The 19063-nt window shown below is 32.0% G+C and overlaps 3 protein-coding genes across 4 annotated transcripts in view; 1 reads left to right on the top strand and 2 right to left on the bottom strand.

Moving 5' to 3' along the window:
• Positions 10731 to 13663, top strand: LOC104756914 (phosphatidylinositol 4-kinase gamma 5). 2 transcript variants are annotated; one of them, XM_010479573.2, is made up of 3 exons: positions 10737 to 10835; positions 10959 to 11059; positions 11224 to 13663. In XM_010479573.2, the coding sequence occupies exon 3, from the start codon at positions 11472 to 11474 to the stop codon at positions 13356 to 13358; it is 1887 nt and encodes a 628-aa protein (XP_010477875.1). In that variant the 5' UTR covers positions 10737 to 10835; positions 10959 to 11059; positions 11224 to 11471; the 3' UTR covers positions 13359 to 13663. The 2 variants fall into 2 exon arrangements, with proteins under 2 accessions (XP_010477874.1, XP_010477875.1); XM_010479572.2 differs by lacking the exon at positions 10959 to 11059 and having other exon boundaries at positions 10731 to 10835.
• Positions 13769 to 16412, bottom strand: LOC104756913 (transcription factor bHLH76-like). Its single transcript, XM_010479571.2, has 8 exons — positions 15452 to 16412; positions 15202 to 15366; positions 15053 to 15118; positions 14892 to 14960; positions 14676 to 14747; positions 14450 to 14587; positions 14252 to 14342; positions 13769 to 14160 (listed from the first exon to the last, which is right to left on the bottom strand). Exons 1-8 carry the CDS (start codon positions 16013 to 16015, stop codon positions 14138 to 14140), a joined length of 1188 nt encoding a protein of 395 aa, XP_010477873.1. The 5' UTR covers positions 16016 to 16412; the 3' UTR covers positions 13769 to 14137.
• LOC104756915 (extensin-2-like) overlaps positions 18607 to 19063 on the bottom strand; it is a 2888-nt gene continuing 2431 nt past the window's right edge. The window contains exon 2 of the mRNA XM_019238903.1: positions 18607 to 19061. Coding sequence (XP_019094448.1) covers positions 18840 to 19061 — 222 coding nt within the window. The 3' untranslated portion in view covers positions 18607 to 18839. The remainder of the gene's footprint in view (positions 19062 to 19063) is intronic.

The following is a 19063-nucleotide window of genomic DNA, read 5'->3' on the forward strand; positions in this document are numbered from 1 at the left end:
TATGATATTTTACGAACAAAGTATGAGCAAATACACCATTAGACTACACGTTACTCATGGAAGCATCGATAATGAGTTTGTTTAACTGGTTCCTATAATTAAAGCCGCCCTTTTACTAGTTAGTAGATTTTATTCAATATTTTCATCTGAACTCATAAAAAATTTAGATAAAGCTTTAAGAACATATAAGATTGAATATTACCCTCTTCAATTCCGAAAAAAGAGTGAGACTTCGAAATGAAATACTCCCTCTGTTTCACAAAGAGTGTCATTTTGACACATCTTTTTTGTTACAAAAAGAGTGTCATTTTATGTTTTCAATGCAGTTTTAAAGATTAAATTCTCCTTTTTATCCCTATGATTTGAGCTAATTAATTAGAAAGAGAAAAATTTTAGTGTATTTATAAAGGGTAAAATAGAAATTTAGATAATTTTCTTAATTTGTGTGCATTATGTCAAAATGACACTCTTCGTGAAACAGAGGGAGTATCAAAGAGATAACAACAGGGAGCATGCTCGTAACCGTACCGGATAATCCACCTTATGATGAGGCATTGAGGCCCATAAGGCCATTATAATCTATGGGAAAATATATGTTTTGGTCAATTAAATTGTTTGATTAGCTAACGTTTGTATTACTATTGTCGTTGTACTGTATTACGTACTATTCAAATTCTAATATGGACAATGAGCGTATTGTAAAATAAACAATTGATTGGATGTGTAATTTTTTATTGCTTAGTGCGTGCGTAAGTTAAAAAAACAAAAAAAAACAAGAGGAAGTTCGATCGATCACAGCCAACGGATAGTCCCGACTCCCGCCCATAGAGAGTTTTGTCAGACGAAGATACAACCAATTCATTCTAATATTATTCGTTTTTATATTGTTTTGTATAAGAAAGAGTAGGACAATGTATAAAGAACAAAAGTATAAAAAGCAAGATGGCCTACAATATGGAAATTATTCCACATGGTTTCATCAGGAAACTAGGGGTACCGTTACATTGCATTATATCGCTGACACCTAATCAATAAAGACAATATGGGTATGTCAAGTTTTATTTTATTCGTAATTTACCAAAAAGAAGAAGAAGTATTTCTTCGTTATATTTTACCAATTATATTTACATATTTGTTTTTATATATGTGTTTTATTTAAAATGTATAGTGCATATATCATTGCAAAACGACAACTAGTTTGATTGAATTCCAAAAGTTATTATAACTAACTGTCAATTACACCTCTTTTTTTTTCAACGTCATTGCATCACTCACACTTACGAAAATTAGGTGAGATAATTTTTTTGTTTAACTAGCCGAAATGATTTTCATTTTAATATTTACAATTACAAGTTTATGAGTTTTCTTTATCAGAAAAATACAGAGTTATGAGTTTGAGTTTGGAGGAGGTATCATAAGATGGTCATTTAGTTTTATGATGTAAGATGTTACATATATTAATGGCTTCGAAATCTTGATGGTTCGAACCTAGGCTAAGTAATATTTGTCTCAAATTTTCTTTTTTGAAAAAAAAAATGTTACATATATTAAAACGAAACAGTTGTAAAAAAAGTTATAAAAAAACTAACTAAGATTATTAAAATTCTGTTTGTATCTAATGGTTTATATCTTATATGAAATTTCCAGAAATTTACAAAGTTATGTAATGTTATTAGAAAATATTTATATCACCAAATATATTGAATACATGTAACCATATATGTTGCAAAGTAAAAAAAAAAAACTCATATAAAAACGATGTAAATATTTTGATAACTATCCGAGCTGGTAGCCGTTGCTGTTGCATTTAATTTGAAGACTATTCAAAACGCTATGTCGTTTAAGTACAGTAATATTTTATTAATTATACATAGTAAAATCTACCATTAGAGTCCACAACCAACGGCTTATAAATTCAACTACCATTGCATCCGTAAGTCCCTAACCATATTTCATTAATTTTTTTTTTTTTTGGACAAACACCATCCCTTATATATTAAAAGAGAAGCATTTTCACACAAAATACTGATGTATCGTATTCACATAGTTCCAGACACTATCCCCTATACAGTAGAACCTCTATAAATTAATACTCTTTAAATTAATACTCGCTATAAATTAATAAATTCTTCCGGTCCCAAGTTGGGCCGATGTAAAAAATGACACATTTCGATAAAATAATAAGATAATATTTTTTTTGGAAATCCTATGTAAAAATATGGTCCCATCAATATTATAAATTAATAATAATGTGATATATATATATATATATATATCTAAGAAACTTTAATAAAATATGACTCTATTGTTGTTTGTCTATTCTTGAATTTGAGATTTTTTTTGTAAAATCTCTAATTTTTTCATTGTTGTATTCTCAAATCCATAAATTGTGAAGAGTCATGGATGCAATAATTTTTTCCTTAATAATTGGTTTTCAAAGCACCGCAATATCTTCTGCGACTTCATCATTACCATGAAGGATAGTAGTAACAATTTTTTCTAAACTCTAAACCTCTAACAATTCTTATTTTTACCTAGATAATCTATTAAAAATTTGATATTCATCCTATTATAATAACCAAGATGTGAATGATAATAAAAGTATCTTATTTTGTAATAAAAATTTTCAATATGAAAATGAAAAAATCTATTCATAAATTAATAAAATATTAATTTATCGATAAATTAAAACCTCTATAAATTAATAAAATTTCATGGTCCCGACCTTATTAATTTATAGAGGTTTTACTTGTATATTAAAAGAGAAACATTTTGGAGAAAAGCTGACGTGTCGTCGCCAGAGAGTTTCGTAACCAATTTATTGTTCACCCTTAGTATTCCATAAAATTACATAAAACTGCCACTGTTATATATATTTCTTTTGTCAACTGCCAATGATATAAATAAATATATTCAATTTATTTATATACACATTATTTTGTTCCTATAAATTAGTAAATATTATTCAAAAATTAATAAATATTATTCTTTACATATTTTCGAAATTAAATTAGTTTTATTATGTATAGCAATATAATAATATAACTATATTATGAGATGTAAAAATATATATTTAAAATCATATCTTCAAAAATATAAATAATGTTAACTTTTTAATAACTTTGTGAAGCTTTAATGGTGAAATAATCGAAGATCATTAAATATATAGAGGATTTATATTAAATTGTTATTAGTATAACTAAGGAATATATCATTTAATAATTGAAGGAAATCTATACTATTAATTGGGGAATACACTTAAGGGTTAAAAAAAATCATATTGAATATTCATGCTGCCAAAAGGACCCAATTTACATATTAAGAAGAAGATTAAACAACAGATTTATTATACTTTAGGAAATCGTTCAAATTAGTTATATAATAATCATGTTATGAGAATTTTGTGTGGATATATTCATGTATGGAAAAATATGGGACGAGAATTTGGGAATAAGAATTCAAGCAGAACATATGCGGACATACTATTTACTCATGTGAATTACGATGAATGAGTTTTTTCAGGTAAAAAATTATTAAATGTTGAAATCAGACATATTAGACGGGTTTGATCGCTTGAAAATTATATTTAGGTCATCTGGAAATTCTATGATATGCAACGGGATGGGTATAGACAAGTAGACATGAACACGGGTACGATTAAGGTTTATTAACTATTGGTTATAGTTAAATACAAAACAAGACGAGTATCTCATATACAGAACAAGACGAGTATCTCAGTAGTAACAACATTTAATGGTTTTAACAAGACGGTTTCAGGTAAATTCAATTTTAATATATTTAGCATGACGTATACAGAACAAGACGAGTATCTCATTCTAAAATATATACATCTAGGTTAAATACGTGAAATAAATGAAACTGAAACTGAATCCAAATTTGATCTATCATCCTTAAACAAACAATTGGAAATGTTTGGATTACATTTAGAATAATATACACCTAATATCACGTATCTAAATTATATCTTAATTTTTTTTTTATAGATCATTTATGCAATTTTTTTTATAGATCATTTATGCAAGTCTGAGTAGAGGTTTATATGAAAGTTTTCTAACTTTTTAAAAAACTATGCAAAAATAACCCTGCACGTATGTGCGGGTCCGAACCTAGTTTCCTTTATTTGTCATTAGTTTTTAAAAATATTTACATCAGTTTTCCAAAAATATAATTAACACGCAGAAATAAATTTTTATATTCTCTTTTTAACTTAATTATATCTTTTAATTACATTTTTTATAAAATTTAAGAACTCTTTGTTCATATGATATGATAATATAAGATTAATATTATAATAATTCTCACGGGTTAAATTTTAATTATTATATAATTTTTTATATATTTTTAAATATATATATATATACTACATAATCGAATTTTAGATTCCAATTACTAATAAATATTATAGATTTTGTAAATAAAAATTACATTAAAACTATTTAATAATTATTTTATACCGCATATAGTACGGGTTATTACCTAGTACTCCCTCCGTTTCATAATATAGGATGTTTAAAGAAGTTTTTTTGTTTCATAATATAGGATGTTTTCAAATTTCTATGTAATTTTTAGATTAGTTTAATACTTTATATAATACTTTATTTTTAGATTATGTTTTCAAACTTTTTTAAAGTGGTCATTTCTTAAATTGCGTGTTTTACTCAAAACATCTTATATATTGAAACGGAGGGAGTATTTCATTAATTATAAACTCAAAAGTTTGAGTAATACTATGTATTCTTCTTCTTTTTTTTTTTGTTAAATGGTATTAATATGATATTTTTTCCTTGGTACATTAAATATAATATCTTGTACTTGGTACTTCAAATAGTTTTGTGATTAAAGAAAAAGAGAGTATGCAGAATTATACTTTGATGAGTACGAGATGTATGATGACACGTGAGGGGATAGGATCGTCGTATAGCTTCCAACCAACCACTGATTCACCTTCACGTTCGCCAGTCCACTGGATAGAGTCGCCTGCACGACCATTCTTTTTTTATTTTTGCTCTTGTCTTCTTCCCTTCGCGAAATAAATTTATTATTGTTTTTTTTTTTCCTTTTTCTTCTAAAACACTACATATTATATCGATTCTAAAAGTGCTAATATGTGACATTTTTGTTCATATTTCTAATAGTTTTATTTTCTTAATCTTCATTTAGTCATTGATACTAAAAGTAAAATGTTGTTTTAGATCACTAGTTTTCAATATATTTCTCAGTCTCCTTCGAAATATATTCGTATATATATAATCCCAAATTTCACAAAGATTGAATCGTCTACAGAAATATAATGCAGCGTCATCTGCTTTCAGAACTGAGCAACATATTGACTCCCATCCTATAATATTCTTACTTTATATATAACTTTTTTTTCCTGCAAGAATAGTTTTTAAGTATACTATGTACATTTTAATATTACATGCAGGCCTAGTGCCTGTTTTACGGAAGGTGCTCACACGCGTATTATCATATAATCCATAACAAACACACACCTAGTTTGAAGTATTTTTCGTTTAAAATATTTACATACAAATTAAATAATGGTTACATACAAATAATGGAGTCTATATGACTATATTATATTAGATTGAACACGGTCACTTAATATTTTGAGTTTTATTGAGCCGGCCTTGATCATATGACAATCCTAAAATACATTATTAAATATTATGGCCGTAATTTTAAAACATACCATCTCGTACGCTAATTTTCATTGTGGCATACATCTTCAACACTTCACTCGTTTAATTATTAGATTAGTGTGCTGTGTGTAAAACTTTTACTTTAAGTAGGATTGCTTAGGTTGTATAGGACCATATATTTTCTTTTTGATTTACGATTACATTTACTTATGAGAAAAAACTATTACATTTACTTTGATATCCATAAAATATGATTGAATTAATATGAAGTAGGTACTATTCAAAAGTTCACGTAAAATTTGTTAGAACTGAACTGATATATTAAAACTAATCTTTGCAAAATATAGATATATTTTGACACTGATGTTGCTATGCAGTGATATTCTCAAACGAATTTAAAAAAAAACGATGGAATTTTTTTTTCCAACTTATATACTCCCTCTGTTTCAAAATATAGGATGTTTTAACCCAAGCACGCAGATTAAGAAGACTTTACTTTTAATATATTCAACCAATCAGAAACAATACTGCATAATATAAAATATTAAATTAATCTAAAAGTTACATAGAAACTTGAAAACATCTTATATTATGAAACATAAAACTTTTCTAAAATATCTTATATTTTGAAACGGAGAGAGTATTAATTACCAAAATGATACATATATCACTTTGGAGTAAAGAAAATTTAACGGGCAAAAAAATATAAATTATGGGAAACCACTAGCTAAGCTTCTGTGTAAGCACGAATTTTCAAGGCAGATTCCAAAGTATAAATGATATGAAAACAAAGGCAGATTCCAAATTTCAAAATAATATATCAATACGCCTGCAGACGAATAAACAAACATTGGATGGATTTGCTTATGTCGGAAAATATCTATCAAGGCCGCTGACCACTCAATACACCGCTACTACATCGTGCCTAAACATGATGGTGGTGGTCTAATATCGGGATAATTCTTATATATATAATATAAATATAAATATATGTTTAATCATAAAAGGATTTATATATTTAAAATTAATGAATTGGGTGTATAAACTTGTTTTGAATGAGTGAGAGAAAACGACATTTTACTAAGCGGATATTTGATTTGATTAATTTATCAGAAATTATATACTATTTATTCCTAGGAGAATCTTAATTTGCAGATTTATTTATTATATAGCTCACTAAAACTACAATGAAACTTCGATACAATATATCCCAAGGTGGTAAGAGACGTTCGACAATAGTAATCTTTCATCATTTTTGTGCCAATCAGTTTTGTTTTTTAAGGATTCTTTTGTCAAAAGGAATCACGTTTTCAGGATGCATGCAAACCCCCCACAAATCAATCACTAGTATTTTAGTGATATCATATGATGTTGTAAGTTTTACTCTTTTCTTTTTATATATATAGCAAAATAAAGCTATGAAACTACGCACATCAAATAGTTTTTTCTAGAAGTAATTTACCTATAATAAGTGAGTAACGACGAAACAACATAGATTTTCGTAAATAATTAATCAAGGTTCACTCTACAACATATGAGCGATCTACACGCTCTTTTATAAATGGGATCTCTATAATTTTTTAACAATAAGCTATTCGTATCTCTTTAAGGGGGTGGTATTGGTTTGAGATTTAAGGAGAATTTTAATGACTTTAAAATGAAGGATTTTAAGAGATTGTTTGGAAGTTCTTTAAAATCTGACAGATTTATTTTTCCTAATCTTGTAAAATCTTTTATAAAATCTTGCAAACTTTCTCAAAATATATTGCACAATATTCTCTTGATTAATCAACTCTTTTGTCAAAAAATAAAAGTAAAAAATAAATAAAGACAAAGAGAGAAAGAGATTGGGAGGAAGAGATGGTGGGAGGTTTTGCTCTGTTTCCCACTTCTTCTTACGTAAGTGATGATATAAAAAAGGGAGATATCATGATCGGCGTGACGTAAACAAACTTGCACACACACACAGAAGAAAGAGATATAGAGAGAGATGAATATTATATACATTGACCTCTCTATCTCATGAGGATGCACATGTTCCACTCTCTATTTCAGAAGTTTTTGTTTTGTGTATTTTGTTCATTGCTCTCTTCTCGTCTCCGCTCTCTATTACACATGATCCTCTCTCTATTTCACATGCACATGGTAGGAGATTTTTCTGGTGACCGGAGTTGTGAAACGTAACTCTGTCTATTTTTTTTGCTGGGTATATGAGTTTGATTGAGATGGGTGGAGATATGATAGAAGATGATTGGGAATTTGCAAACGTGGATCTTCTTATCTGCTTCCCAAAAAGTCATGGACTATGATTCTCACAATCTCTCTATTTGATGCCAGTGTTTACATGACTTTTTTTATGAAGAAAATAATATAGAATCCTAAACCAATAACATAATAGTTGAATTCATCAACAATCCACGATTCTTTTGTTTTGTTTGAATAACATAAAACTTTTAATGACTTGATCAAACTCTTAATCCAATAACACTAGATTTATGAAGATTTTGGATAACTTTTTACAAATCCACAACTAATAACACAAAATTTTAAAAGAGTCTTGAAAAATCTTGATTGAATAACAACATATTTTACATAACTTTTAAAGTCATTAAAATTCTCCTTAAATCCCAAACCAATAACCCCCTAAACCTTTTTCTTGTTTCTGCGATAAACTATAAAACCTTATATAGACAATTTAACATATAACATATCCTTTTCAACACCATGGGAAAAACAAGGTTTAAATACATGAAAAAATGTCGAGCCTAGCCTAACCACTTGTCAAATACATTTTTCAGTTAACCCATATATGTAACTCTTTTAGTTTATACTGAATACAAAATTGTCAATCACGAAGTAAAATTGTATGAAGTAAGTCGTAAAAACGTTCTGAATCGTATATAAAAATACGGAGACCAAATGTAAAGTCTCTTTTCAATGCTTATATATATAATATAACTAATAAATTTGTAATTGTCTAGTCTAATGATGTTAGATAATTATGTAGTATATGTTGTTATTAGATCAAAATTTTATTACATTATGCTAGTTTAGTGTTATTAGTTTCTGATTTGTAAAAAGTCATTTAAAATCTTAACTAATTTGGTTATTGGATTCAGATTTTTATAAAGTCATTAAAAGTTTTGTGTTATTCAATTAAAACAAAAAAAATCTAGGATTGTTAATGAATTAAATAATTATGTTACTGGTTCGTGATTTTATACATTGTCTTTACAAAATAAAATCATGAAAATATCACAAAAATAGGGATTGTTTGGAACATTTTACAAGATTTTAGGAAACTAATCAACAAAACTATAGAGTATTCTCTAGTAATTATTGTTATATAGTCATGTTTGATTCTATTCCTCTCTTTGCAGATTGTTATATACCTGTCATCTAGGTTTTAACTATAGAAGTAAACTTTAGCAGAGTTTAACAAAATCTTGATCTAATAATAACATATTCTACATAACATTTAAAATTTTTAAAAGTTTATTCAAATTTCAAACTCACTTATTCATTTTTGATGATTTTATTAAAGTCTTCGAATTTTTTTATAAATTATGGAAACATGAGATAATTGTATTACCAAAAAAAATTTACAAGTGAAGATAATTTTAACGATGATCTTGCTTTAAACAATTTTCGAATTTGTTCTAGATATGTCAAAATCACTTGGAGAATACGTCACTCAATTTGCAATGTCGGCATCATCAATGACACACACAACACACTTGTATGATAATTTCCAAATTTGGGAACATAACTGGTATATCTTATCAAGTAATGGCAGTTTTGGTAAATTCGAAATAATAATTACTAGTCTTGCTCTTTAATCCTAAAATTTTGGTGATTGAGATGTTTTCGTTTGACCAAAAAACACAGCCACGTCAAAGCTCTAATCCCCTTTTTAATGTCCACGTCATCATTCTACTCTCCCTAAAAATAAAAGCCGGTGCCTCTAATCGTACGTCTCACATCTCGCCAACATTAAATCCTGTAAACCAACGGTTGTGATCTTCCGTTCTAGACCCTTCCTTAAAATTGCGAACCAAGAGAGAAAGAGAGAGCCCAAATCCTTTTTATTTCTTTATTTTTATTACTTAGCTTGATTTTATTTAACCATGGTTAGTTGTTTAACCAACCACTCGGGTTAAGCGGTGGGGAAAGAGGTTAAAATGGTCTGAGTAAGTGGTGAGAGACAAAAGAGATAGGACGAGAGAAAAAAAAAAAACAGCTTTCTTCTTCTTATTCAAAGCGAGAGAGACCTATCTGAGTCGACTCGTTAACGAGTTGATTACTGGATTACTCGTCTCCGTTGTTCGTCGTTTCTTCTTTATAGCTCATTGATCTGATATCGGTTATTATTTTCCTCTCGCCGGCGCGTCATTGTTCATACCGTCGTCGAGTCTGGTGAGTCCTTCTTCTCTCTTCCTTTTTCATGTTTCTGTAGGTTTTTATTGTTCTCTTTTGAGAAACAATGGAGTCTCGAGGATGTTTTTAGATTTGGTTGTTTGTTTCCTTATTTGATTTCAGCTTTAAATCTCATATACGAGCTGACTTCTTCGTCTAAGTTAGCAATGTTGTTGATTTCAACTAAGTGCATTAATCTCAGAAGTATGATATCTCCGGTTATGGTATTATGTTCTTGAACCACACGGCTTTGATTATATTCACTACACGGTTTCTCTAATATGCTTCATTTGCAACAGATACACCAAATGCGTCTGTTGCTATTAGTTTTTTTTAGGGATCTGTGTTAGTTCTTACTCATGTTCGATTCTATTCTTCTCTCTTGCAGATTGTTATATACCTGTCATCTAGGTTTTATACTATGGAAGCACGTCGTGAAGCCTGATTCATTATTGAGTTTGAGGATTGGTTCGTTTTGATGGTCATTTGTGCTGCTTAAAGAGTTCTTCCATTTTTTTTATATCCGGTGGTCTTGGATTGAGTCACCTGTCCTGAAGGTGGGAAGAAACTGTTTTGTGCAGCCAGTTTAGTCGCAAAGGCTGTGATTTTTTTTAACTGACTTGGATCTCAACACTCATGTCACGTAAGCTNCTCGTCTCCGTTGTTCGTCGTTTCTTCTTTATAGCTCATTGATCTGATATCGGTTATTATTTTCCTCTCGCCGGCGCGTCATTGTTCATACCGTCGTCGAGTCTGGTGAGTCCTTCTTCTCTCTTCCTTTTTCATGTTTCTGTAGGTTTTTATTGTTCTCTTTTGAGAAACAATGGAGTCTCGAGGATGTTTTTAGATTTGGTTGTTTGTTTCCTTATTTGATTTCAGCTTTAAATCTCATATACGAGCTGACTTCTTCGTCTAAGTTAGCAATGTTGTTGATTTCAACTAAGTGCATTAATCTCAGAAGTATGATATCTCCGGTTATGGTATTATGTTCTTGAACCACACGGCTTTGATTATATTCACTACACGGTTTCTCTAATATGCTTCATTTGCAACAGATACACCAAATGCGTCTGTTGCTATTAGTTTTTTTTAGGGATCTGTGTTAGTTCTTACTCATGTTCGATTCTATTCTTCTCTCTTGCAGATTGTTATATACCTGTCATCTAGGTTTTATACTATGGAAGCACGTCGTGAAGCCTGATTCATTATTGAGTTTGAGGATTGGTTCGTTTTGATGGTCATTTGTGCTGCTTAAAGAGTTCTTCCATTTTTTTTATATCCGGTGGTCTTGGATTGAGTCACCTGTCCTGAAGGTGGGAAGAAACTGTTTTGTGCAGCCAGTTTAGTCGCAAAGGCTGTGATTTTTTTTAACTGACTTGGATCTCAACACTCATGTCACGTAAGCTTGATAGTCCTGTTCAGACGCAAATGGCAGTGGGACTTGTAAAGAGCCCCTTGACCGGGGAATTTCGTGAATTTAACAAGGTTGGATTGAAGTCACCTGTGGGTCGTAGGCGGGTTTTTGTTCAAACAGAGACTGGTTGTGTACTGGGTTTGGAGTTGGATCGTAGTGATAATGCGCACACTGTGAAAAGGAAGTTGCAGGTTGCTCTGAATTTCCCAACCGAGGAAAGCTCGTTGACCTTTGGGGATTTGGTGCTTAACAATGATCTTACTGCTGTTAGACGTGATTCTCCTCTCCTTTTAACTCGGAACCATTTTCATAGGAGTTCATCTACTCCATGCCTTTCTCCAATGAAGGATGACCTTCAGCAGCGTAGAGATGAGAGCAGTCCTATTGAGATTCTTGGGAACTCTGTTTCTTTCTCTTTTGTGAAGCAAATGGCAAAGGATATTACAAAAGCAGTGACGAGGGGTATTGATCCAGTTGCTGTTCATAGTGGGCTTGGAGGGGCCTATTACTTTAAGAACAGCCGCGGAGAGAGTGTTGCAATTGTTAAACCAACTGATGAGGAGCCATTTGCTCCTAATAACCCGAAAGGTTTCGTTGGTAAGGCGCTTGGACAACCTGGGTTGAAGCGTTCAGTGCGGGTTGGGGAAACAGGCTACAGAGAAGTTGCAGCTTATCTCCTCGACAAGGAGCATTTTGCAAATGTTCCTCCCACTGCTCTTGTGAAGATTACTCACTCTATCTTTAACGTCAACGGTGGAGTGAAGGCAAGCAAGCCTATGGAGAAAATGGTGGTAAGCAAGATTGCTTCCTTGCAGCAGTTTATACCTCATGATTATGATGCTAGCGAGCACGGAACATCAAATTTCCCAGTTTCAGCTGTACACCGTATAGGGATTCTTGACATCAGAATCTTAAACACAGACAGGCACTCAGGGAACCTTCTGGTTAAGAAACTGGATGGTGATGGAATGTTTGGCCAGGTGGAGCTAGTTCCAATCGATCATGGTCTTAGTTTGCCTGAAACTCTAGAGGACCCTTACTTTGAGTGGATTCATTGGCCACAGGCATCGATCCCATTCTCTGAAGATGAGCTGAAGTACATAGCAAACCTGGATCCTTTTGGAGATTGTGAGATGCTGCGAAGGGAACTTCCAATGGTACGAGAGGCTAGTCTCCGTGTTCTAGTTCTTTGCACAATTTTTCTCAAGGAAGCTGCTGCTAATGGCCTATGTTTGGCTGAAATTGGCGAGATGATGACAAGAGAGGTTCGTCCTGGAGACGAGGAGCCGAGTGAGATTGAAGTGGTTTGTCTTGAGGCTATGAGTTTGATAGGAGAGAAGGAAGCTGAGTCCCCAAGATCAGACTTGGGAAGTGATGTTGAATTCCAGTTCGATATAGATTGTGAGGAAGCAACTGATTGTACGAAAAAACTAGCATTCCCACTCGGACTCACTTTTGGAAATGCTCGTAGTCAGTTGTCAAAGGTGGAAGAAACAACAGAGGATGAAGAAGAAGAAGACAAAGAGGAGGAAGAGAATGACAGAGCTGATCTAGAGAAAATGCAGACGATTACCAAGCTTTCAATGTCTCTCAAAAGCACTCTTCTTGGTGAGAAGAGCCAGAAGTATCAGAAACACCCAGGAGCAAGAGTGGAGAGTGCATATGCATCATCTGCGCATAGGAGTGCAGACGAACAGATCCCGTCAAGCACTAGCTTTGTGAAGCTGGCAGATATGAGTGAAGAGGAATGGACGATGTTCCTGGAGAAGTATCAAGAGCTGCTTTATCCAGCAATTGAGAAGCGCAAGTCGATAACTTTAGGACAGAAGCAGAGGCAGAGGCTGGGGACTTCATGTCAGTTTTGAGCTGTCTGAAGAAGAAGAAGAAGAATAAAGGATCCTGTAAAGTCGTGTTTCTAAGGGCTTTGCGTAGAGTGGATCGGTGGAAACACGTTAAGGAGAACAGATGAGTGGATTGAAATTAGTGTGTAAATATTTGTTGTTTCAGCTTTTAGTGTGGAGGACAGGACTCGAGAGATGAAGAGAGAAGTTAGTCATTTGTTTCTTTTGTCATTTTTTAAAAACTTCTAAAAACCTCTTTTGTAATATAAATAACTTGTAGATTAGAAAATACAAAAAAAAGATAAGTAGAGAGCTTCGTTTCATTTTTATTGCACAGGTACATTTAGCTTCCCTGTTTCAGTCTTTCATCAAATTGGGGTACAATCATGGTGTTGGGAAGATTTGGTTTGATTGCCAAGTGGAGCTAATTCCGATTGATCGTGGTCTTTACAATCATGTTGTATGAAAAAATGGCTGAAGTACATAGCAAATCTTGATATTTTTGAAGATTGTAGTCATGTTGCTAACATTCATCAACATTTCTCTTCCCTACATGGATTTATATGTACACACAAAAGAAGCAAACAATAATAACTACAAAAGAAGCAGACAGTGGCTAGTCAATTACACAGCGTTGTTGATTCTCACTCTCGACTCTTTTCTTTCGGAGCTGACAGGATTACAAAGACAAGATCTGCTTCCTTCTCGATCTGTTTCGTTTTCACTCTTCTGTTCAAAGTTAATAAAATTGTCATGCTATCACAGCAGCTAAAGCTGAGTTGAAAGTGAAGAAGAAGAAACACCTAGGGCTCCACCTCCGTGTTAGCTGTAAGGTGGGATAAAGCATGAATATAGCTTTAGCGATGTTTAAGTATTCGGTTAACACAGATAAGAAAGGATCCAGATTTCACTTTCACCTGTTGTGTTTTTTTCATGATCAGGTGCAGTACTAGTTTCATGGTTCATGTGGACAACATTGTGCTGATCACTTTCGTATCCATGTGTGTCCTGTTTAAAAACTCACTAACATAATCAGATGAATGCAAGAGAAAGAAATGATTCTGTAAAGATATGTTTATTGTGGGGGTAGAATGCACAGCCAAATATCTATATACCTGCCGCTTTAATCCTCCATTCAATGTAGACAGTGAGGAAAGGTTTGGTTGCATGAATCCTTTTTGAGAGAGATGTGATAGTGGAGGATAGAGCATCGACATGTCTTGGGGAAATGTTGGGGCAGGTACATGAAGGGACTGCAGGGGAAAAAGAAATGAACATTATATGAAAGCACACTGCTACAAACGATAGATAAGATATAAGTTGGTTCCCAAAATATCTTACATCTTTTGCAAGGAGGCTTTCGAGGTTAAAATCGAGCACAGGATTCACAGCCGAAAGCTTCATTGATAAAAACTGAAATACATGGAAGAAGTAACTAACACAAAGTGAGATTGATATGAAAAAGCAATATACAAGAGATAGTACTGCAAACTGATGTCTCAACTCAAGAACAAAAACTATGAAAATGGGACATTCCAAGAGTAAACAAAGATAAACCTCGATCTGGCATTGAAGTGATTGCACATAGTTAATGATTTCGTCTAACATAACAGCCTTCCCAGTCACCTACACAACAAATTAAATGCCTCATTTCTTCTATGTCTAGCTTTCTTATTTATACATGGTAGACATCAACAAATAATAAGAAAAGGACTTGCCTTGTCACAACCCGGTACAAGATCTTGCAGGAACTTCATCCTTTCACTGATCTTTTCCCTCCTAACCTATAATCAGAAATTTAATCAAATTGTATACCACACCTAAACAACAACAGAACAGATTTTCTTCTATTTAGTATAACTCCTACCCTTTCTGCAAGACTGTGACTATTTGTAGCCTGGCCTCTTCTAGCCCTCATGTGAATATACCCATCCTTTAAAGGATCAGAAGCTTGTTTGCCACTGTTTGTCTTGTTAGCATTTGAATTTGGACTTTGCTCATCCTTCTCCTTTTTATCTTCTTGTTCAGAATCCTACCAACAGAAACATAATCAGTGTAAGGCCAAAAAGACAAAAACAAAAACACAAAATGAGCATTGCAAAATGCAAAATCCTGACCTTCACAGTCCTTTTCCTCTTCTTTGCGTTAAACACCTTGGAAGATATTTCCATACATTTAGCATCATCATGACCATTATTACCTCCACTAGATTGAGAATCCTCTGAAACATCACTCGATCCATTCTCTTTCACTACCTTAACAGGTCCATCAACTAGTTTGGAACCAGTGGCAACCCCAATTTGATTCTTCTCCATATCTTGAACAAACAGGCCATTCGAATGTTGGTTCATCATCATTTCACCAAAACTCCCACACCCGAAAAACGAAAACTTTGCAGCACGCTCTATGAATCCTGAATCTGCAGGGAACTGAGCCATGTTCCAACCACCCATTTCAAGAGGTCTATCAACATTACCCCTAAAAGAAGTGCCTGCATCTGTCTGGACATTGAAACCACAATCATGCCAAAGATTTTGCCTGAATGATTCATCCATCATCTGAGAAGGAGCCGACATTGGATTCTCCGGAGGGTACGAAACTATTGGGTTATTAGAGTCAGAGATTCTCCAATCCAAATCCCTCTTCTTGGCAGCAAACTCGTCTTTGTCACTCATGTCCATGTCTTCTTCTAATTCAGTAAAGCTCCAATTTTTATCAAACGTAACACATCTTTTTCTACACAAGAAGTGAGGGAACTGAAGTGAACACACGAGCAGATCAGAGAAAGTTGAGAAAAAAGGAGTAGATAGAAACCAGTCAACGGAAGATAAAGGACCATACTTTAAGTACGAACTCAGTTCAGAGAAAAGATTAAAGAAAAGAGAATCATTATTCGTGGTAACAAACAAGTGTCAGAATTTTCAGATTCTGTGCCACTTTTCTCTAAAAAAATCTTCAACAGTTATCATATTACCAAAAGCTTTATTGAAGAACTTAAGGGGGTTCTGTTTCTGCTGCTGCAATAAAGAGAAAGAGTGTTGATGTCTTTCTTTTTAGAGATGGAGACTTAAAAACGAGTTTAAGGAAACACAAAAAGAAAAGAAAAAGAGAATAACGAAAGTTTCTGAATTTATATAACCACGCTTGCATTAAAAGTAGAGCTTATGATATCATTAAACATAAACATCGCCATGATCATATACGAGCTTTAAAAATTTTAGGGTGATTTGAAAAATAATACTACTAATTTGGAACTAATGATTTCATACAATTTTTTTTTTTTTGTGTGCAAAAAACAACATTTTGTTTTCTAGTACACCATAACAATTTGGAACTCTAGAAGAGTACGTTCTACATGGCACATGCACTTCCGAAACGCTACTCAGCATAATGGTTGAGCTCCTAGGAAAGCAAAATAACCCTTTTTATCAGAATTAGACCGAAGTTATGTGTGTTGTGTTGTGTGTAATAAAGATGTAGTATGTTTTGTCACACAATTCATCTATGAAACTAGTATCAGTTAACATTTTACACCATCTACGGCCACAAACATAGTGTTATCGGCTTCGGCCATCCTTAATATAGTCCATTGTTGGCAAATGCTAATGTCCCGGTTCTTTATATAACTTAAGTTTTCACACTAATAAGAACTACATACTCAATACATTTTGTTTTGTTTTCTTAATGCCATGTACTTTGGTTCATTTGTTGTATCTATAGTTCTCTACAAACAGTACTTCAACAATGAAAAAGCTTTAACTATTCTGCAAAAGTAAATGAGGAGTTGCTGCTGGACGGTCCGGTGAGCACGAGGGCCAATAATTAGTTGGCCTTGGGACTTTCAACTGCCAAAAGCCTAAATAAATAATCGAATATTCAGCCTATGCACACCTTTAACTTTTATGAGTTTATCATTTCCTCCTAAACATTTTGTGTTAGATTTTTGATTCATAAAACTGGTGACTTGTGGTGCCCGGTCTTGAAGACAAGCGCACAAAAGACATACTCTCTATATAAATGTTGTCGAATATTATCAAATTAATGTGAACAAGGCTAGTTCCTCCAGACTTGTATGTATATAATTGGAAGTCTTTTGTGCCCTTCGCTTTCTGTTCTTGTTGATTTTTTTGATAAATTCTATTCTTGTTGATATGAATCGATCAACCGTTGTATCGACGTTTACAATATACTAGGATATACCTCGTGCTTTAAACACGGGTCAACATTTTTTTAAAAATTTATAATATAATCTATTATTATTTATTTTTAATTATTATTTAAATCTATTAGTCTATTTGAATACTAATTATTTTAGAATATTATAGTATTTTATTTTGACGTATTATTACAGTTTTATATTGTTTATTTGTTGTATTTGCATCATATTTTGTGAAATATAAAATAGTAATTTTAATATTATAATTGTGAGTAAATAAAAATTATTAATTTATCAACTATATAAATTTAGTTTTACCAACCCGCCAATGTGGAAATTAAAACACACATTTTCATACATTGAATAATATATTTTTGTTTTAAAAAATTCAAATCACAACATATGCAGAAAAATATGCATTTTATTAATTATAAGTATTATATGAAAGTTCTAAACAATTTGTAAATAAAATAAAATAAAGATGATATGAGAATCATAATTTGAAATCTTAACAAAATCTTCGAATTTAGTTATTAAAAATAATTGTGTTGTATACTTGGATATAAAATCTTAGCTTTTAAAATTCTGATTGGTTTATATATATATATTTTTAAAAATAATTAGTAATTTCGTCCATATTTTATTAGAGAGAGAAAATATTTTTTTTAGATTTTTTTAGATTTTTTAATATTTGATATGTGAGTATTTTTTTATTTTTATTTTAATTATATTTATTTAAATTAGTTAATTAAGCTTAATTAATTTTTTCTAATGGCAATTGAATGTAATTTTTTACACATCTTAAGGTTAGTTTCATATTTGTACTTCTCAATTAATATAGTAGGATGTTTTCTTTAAATTATTTGTAGCTTTATATAATAACTTTTTATTTTTGATAGATGTCGGAAGGAGGATTTTTTTTTTTAATGTCAAAAAAAAAAAACTTATGCTCCGAACTGCTATCAAAAAAGGTTGAGCTGCTACGTTAATTTCAAAGTTTTCAGATACAAAACTTGATTTTTTCAAAACTTGATTTTTTCATAGCTCCGAACTGCTATCAAAACTTGATTTTTTCATATGTTCTACTGCACATCCTGATGAAGAAATGTGGACGAATATATATACCCAATTATTATTTAAAATATTAAATTTATTAGTTATAAATGGAAGACAAAACATTGATCTTTTAGAAGGGAAAACAACATCAAAAGCAAGCAACCCATAGCACATAAATATTTCAGTACATTTCTTATATATTGAAGTCTCGAAAGAAAAAGCCTTTTAAACTGTGAGTTCACTTATTAAATACAATCTTCCTTCGAGGTTCACTTCATCAAGTATATATATGGTTAGTATATCGGTGGAGGGGGAGAGCTATAGCTATAACTTGGAGGTGGCGGAGAGCTATAGACATAAGGAGGAGGCTTGTATACATATGGAGGAGAGCTATAGACATAAGGTGGTGGAGAGCTATAGACATATGGAGGTGGAGACTTGTAAACATATGGAGGAGGCGGTGGCGAACTGTAGACATAAGGAGGAGACTTGTAAACATATGGAGGAGGCGGTGGCG

This window comes from Camelina sativa, chromosome 17, assembly GCF_000633955.1.
Source record: "Camelina sativa cultivar DH55 chromosome 17, Cs, whole genome shotgun sequence".
NCBI classification, from domain to species: Eukaryota; Viridiplantae; Streptophyta; class Magnoliopsida; order Brassicales; family Brassicaceae; genus Camelina; species Camelina sativa.

Bases quoted from the DNA above. Each gene is read 5' to 3' on its own strand.
- LOC104756913 (XM_010479571.2), bottom strand. From the start codon at position 16,015: ATGGACATGAGTGACAAAGACGAGTTTGCTGCCAAGAAGAGGGATTTG. The intron at 15,367-15,451 runs GTCAGGATTTTG...TTCTGTTGGTAG, and splicing joins AGAGGAAAAGGACTGTGAAG to GATTCTGAACAAGAAGATAA. The intron at 14,343-14,449 runs GTATATAGATAT...GTTTTTAAACAG, and splicing joins ATGGAGGATTAAAGCGGCAG to GACACACATGGATACGAAAG.
- LOC104756914 (XM_010479572.2), top strand. From the start codon at position 11,472: ATGTCACGTAAGCTTGATAGTCCTGTTCAGACGCAAATGGCAGTGGGA.